General features: G+C 37.1%; 3 protein-coding genes across 4 annotated transcripts; 2 read left to right on the top strand and 1 right to left on the bottom strand.

Annotated features, from left to right (window-relative positions):
* Nucleotides 1-1403: 1403 nt before the first annotated feature.
* LOC108818237 (very-long-chain 3-oxoacyl-CoA reductase 1) lies at nt 1404-3570 on the top strand. The gene is made up of 3 exons (XM_018591136.2): nt 1404-2224; nt 2320-2389; nt 3160-3570. Exons 1-3 carry the CDS (start codon nt 1590-1592, stop codon nt 3412-3414), a joined length of 960 nt encoding a protein of 319 aa, XP_018446638.1. The 5' UTR covers nt 1404-1589; the 3' UTR covers nt 3415-3570.
* Nucleotides 3571-5296: 1726 nt separating this feature from the next.
* Nucleotides 5297-6084, bottom strand: LOC108814694 (photosystem II core complex proteins psbY, chloroplastic). Its single transcript, XM_018587311.2, has one exon. The coding sequence runs from the start codon at nt 6006-6008 to the stop codon at nt 5430-5432; it is 579 nt and encodes a 192-aa protein (XP_018442813.1). The 5' UTR covers nt 6009-6084; the 3' UTR covers nt 5297-5429.
* Nucleotides 6085-12815: 6731 nt separating this feature from the next.
* Nucleotides 12816-15489, top strand: LOC108818019 (ultraviolet-B receptor UVR8). 2 transcript variants are annotated; one of them, XM_018590867.2, is made up of 7 exons: nt 12818-12983; nt 13166-13251; nt 13373-13624; nt 13700-14049; nt 14116-14520; nt 14594-14957; nt 15033-15489. In XM_018590867.2, exons 3-7 carry the CDS (start codon nt 13379-13381, stop codon nt 15285-15287), a joined length of 1620 nt encoding a protein of 539 aa, XP_018446369.1. In that variant the 5' UTR covers nt 12818-12983; nt 13166-13251; nt 13373-13378; the 3' UTR covers nt 15288-15489. The 2 variants fall into 2 exon arrangements, with proteins under 2 accessions (XP_018446371.1, XP_018446369.1); XM_018590869.2 differs by having other exon boundaries at nt 12816-13251; nt 15036-15489.
* Nucleotides 15490-17165: the final 1676 nt, after the last annotated feature.

The raw sequence follows: 17165 nt of genomic DNA, 5'->3' as shown, positions 1-17165 counted from the left end.
TTTTACATATATAATGTGAAAAATATTTTTTGCCATTTTTAATAAGTTCCATTTTCAAAATTCGTTTTTTCAGTATCACTAATATTTTTATAATTTTAAAGTAATGACAGATTTTTATTGACACATTCACAATTTGATTTTTTTAGAGTTTTGATAAAGTTACTAAATTTGTAAATCAAAAGTCATAAAACCACAAAAAAGTAATTAAAGTTTGGTTCTTCAAAGTTTACTATATATTCTTTAGACAATTTTCTTATTATATGTTTTTATGTAGCAATTAAGTCACGTTAACAATATCAATGGTCGTTACCGATCGATATATCCCACTAACACAAAACTTAACGACTAACTAACTATGCACCATCTTTATTATTAACGACTAACAAATTATGTAGCGATGTGAATATATTTTAAATATTATATAACATATTATTTTAAACATAAACCTATACGCAGATTATTATACGTTTTTCATGTAGTAATTAAGCTGTGTTAACGGTATTAACGGTCGTTATCTATCGATATATCCCATTAACACAAAACTTAACGACTAACCAACTATGCTTCGTAGTTATCTCTAGTAATCTATTAGCTGATATTTATATATGTAAACTTTAACATTTTATTTAACAAGTACATATTAACTTGATCATATTATTCTATTATTATCAATAAAGCTTATGTTTTTATGTCTAATATTTTCGAAATACTATACTAAATCATACAAAAAAATATCTTATGCTAACGTTTTATATTTGTCTCTAGTAATCTATTAGTTGATATTTATATGCGTAAATGTTAACATTTTATTTAACAGTTACAGCATCATTAACTGATAAAGGGTTTATTAACTGATATATGATTTGTTAGCTGCTATAAACTTGATTAAAAAATAGTGTGTTAGATAATTTACCATATAAATGGTTTATTAACTAATAATTTATTATTAATTGTCTAAAAGCTATATATTGTAGTTTAGTGGTTTGATGTTGTCAGATAACATTGTATTAGTCGCTTTTGTTAAGTATTTAATAATATTATGTTTTCTTGAACATTAATATTTAGGTTAGTGACTATACTTAAAATTTTGTTTACCTGATAATAAAGTTATAAACAACACATAAATATTTTTGATTCAAAAAAAATGTGTGGAGAAAAATGATCTCTACTTTCACGCCAAACAAAAGAAATGTGAATAAAATTATTTTAGACAACTATATATCAAGTAGAAAGCTACTATTGCGACGTCAGTATGCGTCAGTTTTTGTCAGTATGCGTCAGTATACTTTAATGATATCTGTGCAAACTGGAAGGGCAATTTCGGAATTCCAGGTCACAAAATGTATCTCTTGGAATAGTGATGTCGTGTCAGGGACACTTTGCTAATTACGAGCTCCGTTGAGGATATTCAGCATAATCTCTCTTAAAAAAAAAGCTTCAGACAGGAGAGGAGAGTAGTTAAGTCCGGTGGTTTTCAGCTCATCTACTTCCATCCACCTTCCCTCCTCTTCAATTCTCTCTCCCTTCCCCTCTTTAAATCTCTCCCTTTTCTCTCTCATCATCTCCAAAACCCAGAAACCTCAAATCAGATGGAGATCTGCACTTACTTAAAATCCCAGCCGACATGGCTCCTCCTCCTCTTCGCCCTCGGCTCCCTCCAACTCCTCAAACTCACCCTCTCCCTCCTCTCCTCCCTCTACATCTACTTCCTCCGCCCCGCCAAAAACCTCCGCCGCCGCTACGGCTCCTGGGCCATCATCACCGGCCCCACCGACGGCATCGGCAAAGCCTTCGCCTTTCAGCTCGCCAGCAAGGGCCTCAACCTCGTCCTCGTCGCCCGCAACCCCGACAAGCTCTCCGACGTCTCCGACTCCATCAGATCCAAGCACCCCGACGTCCAGATCAAGACCGTGCTCATGGACTTCTCCGGGGACATCGACGACGGCGTGAGGCGGATCAAGGAGGCGATCGAGGGGTTGGAGGTTGGGGTTTTGATTAATAACGCCGGGATGTCGTATCCTTACGCGAAGTACTTTCACGAGGTTGATGAGGAGTTGGTTAAGGGTTTGATTAAGATTAATGTGGAAGGGACGACGAAGGTGACGCAGGCTGTGTTGCCTGGGATGCTGGAGAGGAAGAAAGGGGCGATTGTTAATATGGGTTCTGGCGCTGCTGCGCTTATTCCTTCGTATCCTTTCTACTCTGTTTACGCCGGTGCTAAAACGTAAGGAGTCTTTACGTTTGTTGTTACTTGATGCTTTGAGTTGTTTTAAGACTGATGTTTTTTTTTGTTTGCATGTTTCTTTTTTGCCGTTTCAGGTACGTGGATCAGTTCACAAGGTGTCTACATGTTGAGTACAAGAAGAGTGGGATTGATGTTCAGTGCCAGGTGAAACTTTGATGAATCTTTGCTACTTTGGAATTTCTAAAGTAGATTGTATGGCTTTGAAATGTGTCGTTTGTGAGAACAGTAAGTAAGATTAAGCAATGAGTAAAAACCAAACTAATCTTTGTAAGAACAAAGGATGGTACTTTAGAGGATCATAGGTTGAGGTAGAATAGTAGTGACATAAGTTTTGTCGGACAGTTGAGACAATATATTGTCTAAACCTGTGGTTTCTTGAACCCCTGATAGCCGAGATGGTTGTTTCTTCAATCACTTGAAGGTGCTATCTTTATTCATGGTTTTTGTTTGACTCTGTTTGTGTTTATTTAGTGGACCTAAAAGTATGAAGTTTTTGGCTGAAAATTTATTTTTCATGGTTTCCTTAGTGTTGTTCATGCTGGGAATAGCTTTAAAAGTAAGTAAATAAAACTTGTTACTGTGATGAATGAAAGATGAAACGAAGTAGAGTCTCTGTTTTAGATTATTTTTGTTTGAAGCTATCTGATTTTTCCAAGTGAAGTACTTACCATTAGCATCACATATATTTTTGCTCCTGAATACTTGTATATTTGCTGAGGCCGTTTATGTGACATAATGTCAAAAGCTAAAGAGAAATAGGAAATCTGAATCGTAATAGTGATTAAGCATTTTCAGATATAGAATCCTTACGGCAAAGATTATATATCAACTGGTAATAGTTTGAGTGTGGAGTTGAATATTACCAAAACTACTTTAATGACTAGATAGCTAAACTTGGCTACTTGTTTGCATAGGTACCCTTGTACGTTGCGACGAAGATGACATCGATAAGAAGAGCATCCTTCTTAGTGGCATCTCCAGAGGGTTACGCAAAGGCAGCAATGCGTTTTATAGGGTATGAAGCACGCTGCACACCGTACTGGCCTCACGCCCTCATGGGTTATGTTGTCTCTGCATTGCCCGAGAGCGTTTTTGAATCCTTTAACATTAAGAGGTGCCTCCAGATCAGGAAGAAGGGTATGCTTAAAGACTCCAGGAAAAAGGAATGAAATTTTTCTGAGGGTGCAACATTTTCTTCTGCAGCAGTTGGTTTCTTGCAAGTTTCTGTTTAGACATTGTAAGACTTCTTGTACGCTTTAGTTTCCGATTTTCACAAGGTTGTTTCCTTCTTTTTTTAAATTAAAAACCATAACATCCACCGATCATTCATGTCCTCTCTGTTTTTATTTATTTATTTAAATAAAACTGAATGTTTGGAAAAAAAAACTAAGATATGATGTTATCATTTACACTCCTAATTAAGTTAACCAATGTGTCATCGGTTACATGGTTACATTGGTAACCTGTGAACCCAAAAAACACATGTTAGATCGCGATTACAGGTTCTGTATAAGTGAACGAATTACATAGATATTAAAGAAACCAACCCATGTGGCTATTGCCTATTTGTATAGCACAAATTTAGTTTGTTACACACATCGACTAATAGTTGACAACCAAACACAAGACACGAGGTGGCCACCGACAGGTAATTAAGGTGGTCCCATAGTAATCTGAAGTAAAAGGTTAAAATCCTCTATTTTATGTGTATAGTATTTTCTTATTTTCGAATCTTATACTAGTCTATTGTGTAAGCATAAGGATTATAAAACTTCTTATGTATGTATATAGAATCATTTCTCTCGTATTCGAATGAAATACCCATATTTAAATGAAAATATGTAAACTAATTGGAGAGGGTCTGCTGATACTTGGAGGTTTCGTACAAAAAATGTCTTTGAACTTCATCGTATGAATCAAGTAAGCGTACAAAATTACAAATGATTCTCTGCCTCTACATATTGTATGTTCCGTCACGTGTATGAAGAGTCTGGTTACATTAAGGAGCCAGTTTGCCTTTAGGTTACGATATAAATACGAACATTCAACGGTAATATTCAGATCCCCTTAACCGATACGATGTCATTTGTGAGAATAAAATGAACCACTTGCTCTTATTATTCACATGCAGTGTTGCTATTCCATTGTACTTTATAAGTAGTCTTGAGTAGAAAATGTAGCTTGCAGCTACGAAGAAAGATGGATTTGTTCTCTGTTCATTGTCAAATGATAGACTGAATGTATGTGTTCTTATAAAATTTGTCTTGTTCCATGGGTCAATCCGGAAATTTAAATGGTCTTTCTTTCAAGTAGCTAGAACAGTAAAGTCAGACGTTCAAATCTAAAAAGTGAATTGGTGCAGGGTCGTCTAGAATCTTCCATGAAGTTAGAAACTTATTCATATGTGCCTTCCCGGAATCGAATTAGAACTCTATCTGGGGCAGTAAAGTATTAGTGAGGAAGTTAAAACTTTCCCACAAATAGTCATTTGATTTGTGTTGTTTGAGTATTTGAACACAAAATTTTATGTATTAGGAAATTTGCCACTACAGACAACACTGAATCAGATAACTACTTATGGAAGAGCTCAACTCCCCCACCAATATATTACTCCAGTTGATGGAGTTATGATTCGATTCCAGAAAAGCACATATGAATAAGTTACTTTTCCACATAGAAGACTATCTAAATTACTGGAAAGGTCCATGGAACCAGACAAATTTTATAAGAGTACCTTCATTCTTGCATTTAACAATGAGCAGAGTAATACTGCACAAATCAGAGCAAGTAGTTATTTTATTCTCACAAATGACTTAATGTTAGAAAGCGTTTGGTCAAAAAAATTAATTACAACTTGATGCTTCTATATTCTCATATGTAGCACAAACAGAACATGACGGTCAACCAGAAGACAAAACGTGCAAAATGTACCATACGATGTGATATTTTTCATCTTTAGAGAATAGTCACTAGAACTAACTTCAGGTTTTGATGCATAAAGATTGTATTTGCTATAGGTTATGTTGATGATTTTGAAACAAGAAAACCATATAAGAACAAATGATTGCGGTAGTAAAGTTCTGGAGTTAAATCGAGTATATAGTAAGCGAGATATATAACAAAGGATTAATGATACATTTGAAACCCAACGAACGATGACTAATTATTATATTGTAAAAGAGTTTCACTGAGACCTCATTTTGTTGAGCTGGTTCAAAGCCGGCTGCAATATATTGTACAGAACCCAAAGCAGCGCCGGTGCAACCACGAACAACAACAACTGTCCCCTGTTGTCTCCAGCTCTCTCCGCCGCTTCCGCCGCGGCTACTGCCTCCGGCGGCGGCGTCAAGAGCCCTGACGCGGCGAGACCACCGCCGATGCCACCGAGACCAACGACGAGTCCTTTGCTCTCGCGCATCTTGTTGATCTGGTTGAGAGCCGGCTGGAGGATGTTGAAGAGGACCCATCCGATGGCCGGGACGATGGGGAGGAGAAGAGCTAGGCCGCGGTTGTCGCTACCTTGAGCGGCGGCGGCGAGCTGGGAGATCTGGTGAGCTGCGAAAGCGGGTTCGGAGTAGCTGAGGGCGGAGAAGACGGCTCCGGCGAGGGCGGTGCTCGTGACGGCGAGGGAGACGGTGGATTTAGGTGGAGTTGGGAGGGTGATGAAGGGTTTTGAGGAGGTGGGTTTGGTTTGGTTTAGGGGTTTGGGAGGAGATGGGTTTAGGGACATGCATTTGGCTGATGTAGCCATTGTCGCAGCCATTGATGATCAGAGAGGTTGAAGATGAGAGAGAGAGAGGGAGAGACTTGAGGAGTGATCGTCCGCGAGATGATTGTTTTTGAAATATAGGAGGATGATAAGTGGACGTGAAAGTCTTGTGGATACTTGTGTTATCCAATGAGGAGAGAGTTGGAGATTTTGCTGAGATTTGAGCCACAGATTCTATGTCACACTCTCCTTTTTCTTATCACTTCCCTCCTCTTCGTCTTGGTTTTAAATTCTAATTCACATTTTAATATTTTTACTTCTTTTTTTTTACGTTCTTTAATTTGATTGACAAAGTCCCTTTTTGGTTATCCGTCAGCACATAGTAATTCGTCTATCTAGTAAATAAAAAGTCTCAAGAAAATAACAGCCTAGCTAAGATACCTAATCCCATAATGTAAGAACTTAAAATGTTATCTTATCCCTACCGTGTCTCCAACTTTTACCTCCACACCATGTCTCTCTAGCCTTGGAAACATCAAGAAGTATCTTAGCTTAGCCAGTTTGGTGCAAATGAACGTGCAAGTAGCACGACACCATCAACTAGAGTGTGCTCAGTAGGGATGTTAATATGGGTTTGAAACTCGCAGGCCCATATGGGTTTATAAAAAAATAAATGCCCATTTAGACCCATTTAACTATTTGGGTTTTATATGGGTAACCCTTTTAAGACCCATTTAGTAAATGGGTTTTCTCTGAAATAAATGGGTATCCATTTAACCCATTTATATTTTTTTTTTGACTTAAACGACTTGATTTTTTTTTTTTTTCTTCTCCTTCGATCATATCGCGTAAGGGGGGCCAAGGCTCTTTCTCCTCCAATCTCCTCCGATCCGATCTCCTCCGATATCCTCCGATTCAACCCATCAACTCAGACGAAGGCTCTTTCTCTCTCTCTTCTCTCTCTCTTCTCCGAGACCCATCGTCTCCTTCGAAGTTCGAATCGAAGGCTCTTCCTCTCTCTCTTCTCCGAGACTCCGATCGTCTCCTCCGAGCTCTCTCTCGCTTTGCCTTCTGTGATTCCTCGTTCTGGGTACTTCTGTGAGCATTTGTCCTCGACCAAACCCATCAGCCATTAAGGTAACTGTGTATAGCGTGTGTATTGACTTTGAATCGTTTATGTGTTGTAGTTTGGTGTTTTGATGTTTTTTGATGTTTGGTTAGAAAGTGATAGAAAGTGAGTGAGTGAGTGAGTGATAGATAAGCCATGTGTTAGAATTAGAATTAAGATTCTGAAGCAAATATTAGATTTGGTTTTGATGTTATAGAGAGGGGATGAACCTATTGGAGCCGTATTGAGTTTGCTTTCTCCAACATGGCATTAGTTTGCATTAGTTTGCTGGCCTTTTGATGAGGCATTGAAGGATGAGCAGATTCTTTTCTTATATTGCATTAGTTCGTGTTTTATGATTCAAAATCAGTTTCTAGGATCACTTGCTTACCAGTTTTACCATTTTTTTTGTTCTCTTTATATAAGTTCTTTTTTAATTCTTGTTGCAGGGAAAACTGGGCAAAGTTTTACTCCACACATTGTGAATATAACTCCTGGTGAGGTGAGTATTGTTCTATGATACTACTAATTTTAAAGGCCTTGTTTTGATATTATTATGAGTTGGTGAAAACTGTGAATCTATTGGAGCCGTATTGAGTTTGCTTTCTCCAACATGGCGCTGATCTTAATATGCGTGTGTATTGATGTCATCAGGCTGGACGTGCGCTCAAGAACCTCAGGGTTAAGGTTTGATTACATGTTGAAAATGACTTTGAGTTCTCTCTTAACATATCTCTCTTTTGATTGATACAGGTTTACTCGGAACTCCAAGAACGAGAAGGGAGAACCAAAGCGCCCTACTTACATCCCCATTGAGGTAACTTTATAGTTCATTGTTGTTTCTTCTTGGTTATGCTTGTACGGTTTATGACAGTTCACTTGTTGGGTTTATCTGTTTCAGCAATGTGAGCTTGTGTTGATTGTGATTGATTGTGATAGAAAAAGTATGTTATTCCCTTGTTTTCACATGTCTATTGTGATAGAAAAAGTATGTCTTGTTTTTTGAATGAAAGGCAATAAATTATAGTTTTGACTCTTGCATACACAGCAATATCTTCTGGAATATGGCACAGCACAGCATGGATACTTTTATAGACATGAATGAAGAAGATGGGATGAGTTTGGAAGCTACACAGCTAGAAGAACAGCAAAGTCAAACATCAGCTCAAGCTCAAGCTCCACGCAAGAGACGTAAAACATCATGGGTTTGGGAAGAATTTGTATCAGTGGGGGTTGAATCTGATGGCAAAGAGAGGGCCAGATGTGTGCATTGTGGTATGAAGTTGGTGACACGTAATGAAAAGTATGTAAGCTGTGGAACTCATCATCTACAACGCCACTTGGAAACTTGTCCAAAGAAGCCTCCAAAGGAAGACAAGGCTGCATATGATCATAATATAGATCGTGTTATGGTTAGTGAGGCAATCATCTATCATGATCTTCCATTCAGATACGCAGAATTCGAGAAGGTCAGAGCACGAGACAAGTATCTGAATCCAGACTGTAAGATTATTTGTAGACAAACGGCTGCAGCAGATGTTTATAAGAGGTATGAAGCAGAAAAGGAAAAGCTGAAGAAAGTGTTTGCTGGACATACTGCTCGGGTTTGCTTTACTACGGATCTTTGGACTTCTCGTCCTAATAGCATGGGATACATATGTCTTACTGCCCACTTCATAGACGATGGCTGGAACTTGCAGAGCAAGATTCTTGCTTTCTGTGATTTGAAGCCTCCACACACGGGAGAAGAGATTGCTAACAAGATTTTGGAGTGTATGATAGAGTGGGGTTTAGAGAAGAAGGTATTCTCTCTTACTGTCGACAACGCTAATAACAACGACTGTATGCAGAGGATCCTCAAGGGACAGCTTCAGATGATGAGTGGTTATGGCTTATTGTGTGATGGCAAGTATTTACACGTGAGATGTTGTGCCCACATCTTAAATTTGATAGTCAAAGAAGGCTTGGAATTAGCGAAAAATCTTCTGCACAACATCAGGGAAAGCGTGAGGTATGTGAAAGCATCTGGGACAAGAATTCAAGCCTTTGCAGCATGTGTAGAGCGAGTGGGGATTCCTAGTGGATCTGGTTTATCACTTGACGTTTCTACTAGGTGGAATTCTACTTATGAAATGCTGGTTAGAGCGTTGAAGTTTAGGAGAGCATTTAAAAGCTTGGAGGCTTTTGACAGGCACTACATATGGCTACCTTCTGAAAGAGAGTGGGATCGTGGGCAAAAAATAAGTGAGTTGCTGAAACCTTTCAGTCAAATCACTAATCACTTTTCAGGATCAAAGTACCCAACATCTAATGTGTACTTCTTAGAAGTTTGGAGGATTGAGAAATTGCTGTGATGATTATGATTTGAAGCAGATGGCTAAGGAAATGCAAGTTAAATTTGCCAAGTATTGGGAGGATTACAGCATCATTTTGGCTATGGGTGCAATTTTTGATCCAAGGCTGAAGTTACAAGTTCTTGAGAAGCTTTATGAAACTTTGGATCCTTCTACTTCTAGTTTAAAAACTAAAGATCTTAAGACTCATTTGACTACACTTTATAAAGAGTATCAAGATAGGACTTGGGGCAGTTCTTCTGGTTCTTCAACTTCATATACACCAACTCCACAGGATCTGGTTAATGAATCTCCTCTTGAAGATGATTTAGACAGTGTAAGTTTCAAGCATCTTTACTCTTTTACATCTCCTCTTGGTTAATGAATCTCCTCTTGAAGATGATTTAGACAGTGTAAGTACTGTTGGTTTTTGAACTTGGTTAATGGCTTTTCATCTTGTTACAGGATCTCTTTGAATTGGAAAGAAGCCTTGGGAGTAATCTAGGAAACACAAGAACACATTTAGATGTGTATCTTGATGAGGAGAGGCTAGATAGAAAGTCTTTTCCCAATTTGGATGTATTAAACTATTGGAGGGAAAACCAAGCTCGATTTGGTGATTTGGCAATGATGGCGCGTGACATACTTAGTATACCTATCACGACAGTAGCATCTGAATCGGCTTTCAGTATCGGAGCTCGGGTTCTAACTCCTTACCGAAGTCGCTTGCTTCCCAAGAATGTCCAGGCTCTGCTCTGTACTCGCAACTGGTTACGAGGTTTTGCGGAATATGAAGGTAACTTGTACTCTAACTGATTATTGTTCTTTGTTGCTAGAGATGTTAAGTCATAACTCGATAGTGGCTTGATATGTTTTTTGTTTATATAAATGTCACAGGTACAGTAGAAGATGTTGATGATATGTGCAACGAAGATGCTAGGAAGAATACAACTACTTCTGGAGTCGAGGGTTCAAGATCAGAAGATTCAAATGTGCGTTGAACATTTGAGGTAATATCTTTAAAACCTTATCTAACGTTGAGTTCTCTTACAAAGTTAAAATATGTGCATGAGATAGTAGAGATCAGTGTTGTTGTCTTTACATTTGAGCTAATGGTCTTGTGATTTGAGTGAGAATGTGACTGATGCTAGAATCTCTTTGCTTTGCTTCTTGTAAGAGTCGCTTATTTGTTTCTATGCTTTGTAGGAAGTAGAGAAGATACTCAAAAACTGTGTTCTTTCAGACAGAAGTCGAGATGATTAGTCTCAAGAGGTTTCTGTCATCCTTTGTTTCTTTGTTTGTACTTTGTACTAGAGATCATCTCAAAAACTGTGTTATTTGCTTCCCATTGTTTGTTTAAAACCCATCTCAAAAAAATTTATTAATCAATGATTTTTCTGAACAAGTGTTCTTTTTGAAATGTATACATTTATCTAGAGTCCATAAAATTAAAAAAATTTATTTAATATTTGACACAAAGCAAGCAAGAATACATATCAAAAGTTATTGATAAATGATTTATTTAGAGTTCATAAAGTTAAAAAGGTGAAAAAAAAAGAAATTATCTATTTAAAATAATTTTATAAACATAACTAATGCAAAAAAAAAAAAAAAAATCTAGTCTAAATGGGTCTAAATGGGTTTAAATGGGTACATATAAATTTTATGGGTTCTAAATGGGTAGCCCTAATAGGTCTAACCTATATGGGTCTAAACTTATATGGGTTCTAAATGGGGTGGGTACTAAATGGGGTGGGTCTAAATGGGTTGGGTTTACCCATATTAACATCTCTAGTGCTCAGTGTCTCCATGCCCCTGTGTACTCTCTAGCATTAGCAAACGCTACCATCCAAGCACTTTAAAATACTTTGTGATTCATTTAGAAATCGTTTATTCGTCTTTCTTTTCACATAAAGCACATAAAAGTTAAATGATGTTCGGTTGTTATTACAATTTTGCCAAGGATCATTTTCTTCCACAGAGTGCAAATATTTGTTTTAATTTGGAAATTAAATTATCGTAACTTATACTAGACAATGCATTGTGTTTCTTTGGGAATGAAATCATGGTGATCTTTTTAACGCTTCAAGCCTTCAACCATTAAGGGCTAATAGACTTTCTATGTTCACTTGATCCATAGGCTTCATTCTGTGTTACAGAAGATACATTTTTCAAAGGTTTGAAAGTTCTGTTCACTGATCATGAAATTAACACATGACATTTTTCCATATTTTGGCCTCGTTTAACAATATCACAAATCATTTTTTGATAAGTTGTTCATTATTCCACGAGAAATTCTTGGATTCACCTCTAGAGTGAACCTTTAGGTTCACACAGCCAATAGAATTTCGTTATTTCATATTAAGTATCTTTTAAAAAAGGAAACAAAGTATTGTCAAGTTTTATTATATTTTTAAAATAAAAATAAAAATAAATAAAAAATAATAATAATTGCAAACAAAAATACGTTTAAAAAATATATTTTTAATACCTTCAACCAACACTAAATCCTAAATCCTAAACCCTTGGGTAAACCCTAAACTCTTGGTAAATCCAAAACACTTGGATAAATTCTAAATAATAGAGTTTAAGATTTATCCAAGCGTTTAGGGTTTATCCAAGGGTTTAGTATTTAGGGTTTAGGGTTTAGTATTTAGGGTTTAGGGTTTTGATGATTGTGTTAAAAGTATATTTTTAAAAAAATCAAAAGATTTAGGATTTATCCAAAGTTTTACCATGGGCTTAGAGTTTATGATTTAGGGTTTAGGGTTTAGTATTTTGTTGACGATATTTTAAATATAAAACTTTTTTTTACTACTACTATTATTTTCTATTTATTTTTTATTTTAAAAACATAATAAAATTTGACAATATTTTGTTTCTTTTTTAAAAGATACTGAATATGAAATAAAGAAATCCTATTGGCTGGGTGAACCCAAGTATTTCTCTTATTCCACTACCAGTTTAGACACGATTTATTTTGGAATTTTCTACAGATATGTAAATCGAAAAATAAATGCACATTTAATAACATAAATAATCAAATCATTCTTAAGCATTTTCATATATCTAAACCGGAAGGTTACATTTCTATTACACAATGCAAAAATTTGTTTATTCATACCAAATTTTCTTTCTGTGTAGATTTTTTTGGCAAGCGGTGTAGTAAACTTTTCTGTTAAACATAAGTTTATAGTTCATAGAAATGCAGCTTCTACATATTTGTGGATGCTGAATCAATCGCAGGTTCTATCGTAAAATACAATCATTGGTCACAATCTTGAAAGAAGAAATAATTCTTTCTCAGCAAGGTGGAATGAATGTGGCAGAGAAAAAAACAATGGACTTGGGCTTTGTAGGACAAGTGGACTGATGAATATTTTATTGGGTTCATCTCTGGACCCTGCTGACACCTAATCGCTTTTGTTTGTAGAAAACGTTTAGGAGATGATTGTGTAAGCAAAAGCTTTCCTCTCAAACATCTTTTTCCATCCAAATGAACAATCTTCATTTTATATAGAAATTGACGGAGATTCTTCATATTCAAAGTCCTTTCCTTCTCTGTGATTCACAATCTCTCAAAATCTGGTAAATGATCCCTCTTCTCTTCTATATCCTCCACCGATCGACGATCACGATCTCCAGTAACAGAGAAAATCTCTGATTATGTTTTTTTTTTTTATGTACTGATCGGTTAATATGACAATAACCATCCTGATCTGGGCTTTTGTTTAATCAGTTGTGAATATCTAATGATCTCTTGTTTGTAGATTACTACAGTTCTCATTATTTGATCATCTCTCTCTCTCTCTCTTTTTTTGTGATCGGTGTTCATCATCACTACTTAGCATCAAAGGTAGCTTCTTTTTTTCTTTCTTACCAAAGATTCTATTTTTATAGATCACAGGACTGAACAATGCAATTTACTTTAGTCATATGTTTTTTAAGTTTTATATAAACATTTGGTTTGGGAGCAGTGCCCAATGGAGACTACTACTAGTACATCAAATGGTATCATTAGCCCTACGTTACAACTCCATACCACCAACATCCCTGATGAGAACCCTCTCGCCGCTATGGAGTTGCCGTTGCCTTCCTTCTTGTCTCTGAAACGACACTGTTTTGGCAACTCTGCTCCTGGAGAGTTCTTCCTGGCTTCTTGTCCTTCCATCGTCCTTCATCTCCTCACTACTTGCGATCTGTCTCCTCGTGACCTTGCCAATCTCGAGGCAAGTCATGCTCTTTTCTTGTTTTCATGCTCTTTCTTGTTTGGTTTTTCTGATTTTTGTTTTTTGTCCTCTCAGGCGACGTGTTCTTTCTTTAGGAAGCCTGCAAACTTCTCTCCGGACCTTCAACTCTCCATCTCAGAGGTCGCAGCCCTCGACATTTGCCAGAAGAAGGCGGTATTCGAACGCATGGGAGAGGAAGACCGGCAAGATATCAAAAGGAAGTGCGGAGGCTCGTGGAAGCTTGTTCTCAGGTTCTTGCTAGCCGGAGAACTAGGTTGCAGGAGGGAGAAGTCACAAGCCCTTGCTGGTCCTGGTCACAGCATTGCAGTGACATCAAAGGGTGTTGTATACTCTTTCGGATCTAACACTTCAGGACAGCTCGGACAAGGAACCGTTGAAGACACTTGGCAGCCTAGACCAATCAGGTTAACTCTCACTTCACTTCTCTGATGATTCTGTTTTTATTGAAGTTCATTGTGTTTTGCTTGCAGATCACTCACAGGGATCCGGATCATTCAGGCAGCTGTTGGAGCAGACAGAACTATGCTGATAAGTGATGCTGGTGAAGTTTACGCCTTTGGGAAAGATTGTTTTAGCCAGCCTGGATTAGAAGAAGACCAAGAGACTAAGCTCATCACGACTCCACAGCGAGTCAAGTCCTTGACGGAGATCTTTGTTGTTCAAGCGGCGATAGGATATCACTTCACAGCGGTTTTGTCTAGAGAAGGCAGAGTCTATACATTATCATGGGGAAAAGATGAGAGACTCGGTCATGGAACTGACCGTAACTGTGTGTTGCCACATCCTTTGTTAGGCGCCTTGGAGAATATCCCGGTTGTGCAGATCGCTGCTGGCTTTTGCTATCTGCTTGCTCTAGCGTGTCAACCTACAGGGATGTGAGTCAACTCTATGGTTTTAAACCTGGTTGGTTAGCATGTGCTTAGTTTGATTTGCTTGTGTTGTGCGTAGGTCTGTGTACTCTGTTGGATGCGGTTTGGGTGGGAAGCTTGGGCATGGGAGTCAAACCAGTGAGAAACAGCCTCGGTTGATAGAGGAGTTTAGTGTGTTGAAGATGGAGCCGGTTATGATCTCAGCAGGGACATGGCATGCTGCTGCGGTGGGGAGAGATGGGAGAGTCTGCACGTGGGGTTGGGGTCGGTTTGGCTGTTTAGGTCACGGAACAGGAGAGTCGGAGCTGGCTCCTAAGGTGGTGGAGGGACTAAAAGACGTTAAAGCAGTCCACGTCGCCACTGGAGATTACACGACCTTTGTTGTGTCTGATGATGGTCAGGTTTACTCATTTGGCAGTGGAGAGTTCGCCAATCTTGGTCAGGTAACAGTCTCTGTGTGTGTGTTCTTGTGTTCGGTGTTTGAGACAATGGTTTTGAATTTTGATTTGTGGTTTCAGCAGGGGGATGAAGATGAGGATGAGAGTACTCTGACACCAAAGCTGGTTTCGTCGTTGAAGGAGATGAAAGAGCGTGTGGTTCATGTGAGTTTGACAAACTCGATATCGTGGGGTGGTCATACATTTGCAATGACAGAGTCAGGGACGGTGTATGCGTTTGGGACAGGGGACAGAGGACAGCTTGGGGTGGAGCTTGGTGATAGCTTGACTGAAAGAGCGGAACCGGCTAAAGTTGTCGGTATTGATCTTTCTTAGAGATGGTGAAAGAAAAGCCAATCTTCTTAGTTTTTAGGTTTTGCATCACCATTGATCTTTGACTGCTAATGTTTTAATTAAGTGGGTTGTACATAGTAACAGGAAGGTCATGACGTTAAGTATTGTTGGATGGTTTTATGTTTACTTTTGTTAGTTTAACCGGCGAAGTAAGGAAACAAAATAAATGTTTCTTTGGGTGTTCCTTCGACTTTGCAATTTTAGCGTTTTGCGTTTTTGCTGTTGATGGCAAGCTACGACTCAAGAGCATGGACAATAACATATATTACCAGTTACTCAAAGTAAAGACCAATTCATTAACTGACAGGATTCGATGACATGATAGTCTGAACTTTTTCCATATCATTTCAAATCTGATTGGGTTCAAACTTCTATAGTAGGAGTTCAAAAAGTGATTACGTGACCATTAGGCTGCTCTTTAATTTTTGTCTCTTTAGATTGATCAGGACAAAATCAGAGTTCAAAGTTTGGCATTTGTATCTATATACATTTGTGAGTTATAACTGTAAGAAATCTATAACAATAGTCAGATAGATACAAAAGAAGAAGCAATGTTCTTATTTTATGTTTCTGATTGTATAGATTTGTTTCAATATGCATAGCCATCAATACTTACTATATAACTATGCCAACTCGTTCTAAAGTTTAGAAAGTTACATTTTTTAAGTTATTAATAGTCATCATAATTATCTAGGTAATTACTAATTAGTGTCATAGCTTAATTGACCATTACAGAGATTAATCATTACAGTGGGTGACTATAATTTTAAATTCATTTCATGCTGAATCACACATGATCCGATCATTTGGGGTTTGACTATAATTTTCTTTTACTAATATTTTTTTAAAAAAACATGTTTACTAGCATTAAAATTGCTAGTAATTTAAATTGCTAGTAATTTTGGGGGTTTGGATATAATTTCTTCACTACTATTAAAAAATGTTTTGTAGCATTAAAACTGAAAGAAAACATACTGAAACATGGAGGTATTCAGCTTTCTGCCTTTGGTGTCATGATTGCCGTTATAATCTTTGAAAGTCTGAAACCCAACATATTAATTGGCCAATCCCATGAGATGTGTGAATTACTAATATTAGCAAGGATTGTGAGAATTATTCGAAAAGAAAATGTGCAATATAGTATTATTAGTATAGTTTAATGGGTCGCGGGAAACCTTAATTACACCAGTAATGATTATCAAGTATACGAACAAATACTGATAAGAACTCATCAAATTAAATGCTTGACTTTTTTGATAATCGAACAAACTAAGCAACCACAATTTAACAAGTCGCTAAACATTCACATAAACACAAATACTATATGATTTTCAAATGATGTTACAAGTTTATTAGTATATCTTTTGACAACGCATCTAATATTTTGTCTAAAGTTTACAGTATCTAGAAGGGGGGAAATAATTCTTTTTTTATATAAACATTCATGGTATGAAATGTCAATAAGATATCATCATGATTAGCACATGGCTTCCATGTGACTCCCTCTTTTGTGTCACCATTTCTTCAGGGCTCTCATCTATTCATGAATATGTCCATTTGATACTATATATTTATTGTTTGGCTTTTTATAAATAATTAGCACTGTTTAACATTATATCATTCGGTAAAGGAATATTGGGTCTAATCATTTATATTTCTCAATGATTAGAATGCATTTTCTTGTATTTATATATTTGTTTCACCCGTTTATCCAAGCCATTGCGTTCCGCGTATGTATGTAGACCGTTGACGTATATACTAATCGTCCGCAGTTGACAATAAAGCTAAACTTATGCCAAATTAGAATTTTTCAAATTCCATACTCCTTAAAATGGCTAATCTATCGCAATAGTTTATAAA

This window comes from Raphanus sativus, chromosome 7 (genome assembly GCF_000801105.2).
Source record: "Raphanus sativus cultivar WK10039 chromosome 7, ASM80110v3, whole genome shotgun sequence".
NCBI lineage: Eukaryota > Viridiplantae > Streptophyta > Magnoliopsida > Brassicales > Brassicaceae > Raphanus > Raphanus sativus.
The sequence above is the reverse complement of the archived record's forward strand: the minus strand, read 5'-3'. Positions and strand labels throughout refer to the sequence as shown.

Bases quoted from the DNA above. Each gene is read 5' to 3' on its own strand.
- LOC108818237 (XM_018591136.2), top strand. From the start codon at position 1,590: ATGGAGATCTGCACTTACTTAAAATCCCAGCCGACATGGCTCCTCCTC. The intron at 2,225-2,319 runs GTAAGGAGTCTT...TTGCCGTTTCAG, and splicing joins GTTTACGCCGGTGCTAAAAC to GTACGTGGATCAGTTCACAA. The intron at 2,390-3,159 runs GTGAAACTTTGA...TTGTTTGCATAG, and splicing joins GGATTGATGTTCAGTGCCAG to GTACCCTTGTACGTTGCGAC.
- LOC108814694 (XM_018587311.2), bottom strand. From the start codon at position 6,008: ATGGCTGCGACAATGGCTACATCAGCCAAATGCATGTCCCTAAACCCA.
- LOC108818019 (XM_018590867.2), top strand. From the start codon at position 13,379: ATGGAGACTACTACTAGTACATCAAATGGTATCATTAGCCCTACGTTA. The intron at 14,521-14,593 runs GTGAGTCAACTC...TGTTGTGCGTAG, and splicing joins GCGTGTCAACCTACAGGGAT to GTCTGTGTACTCTGTTGGAT. The intron at 14,958-15,032 runs GTAACAGTCTCT...TTGTGGTTTCAG, and splicing joins AGTTCGCCAATCTTGGTCAG to CAGGGGGATGAAGATGAGGA.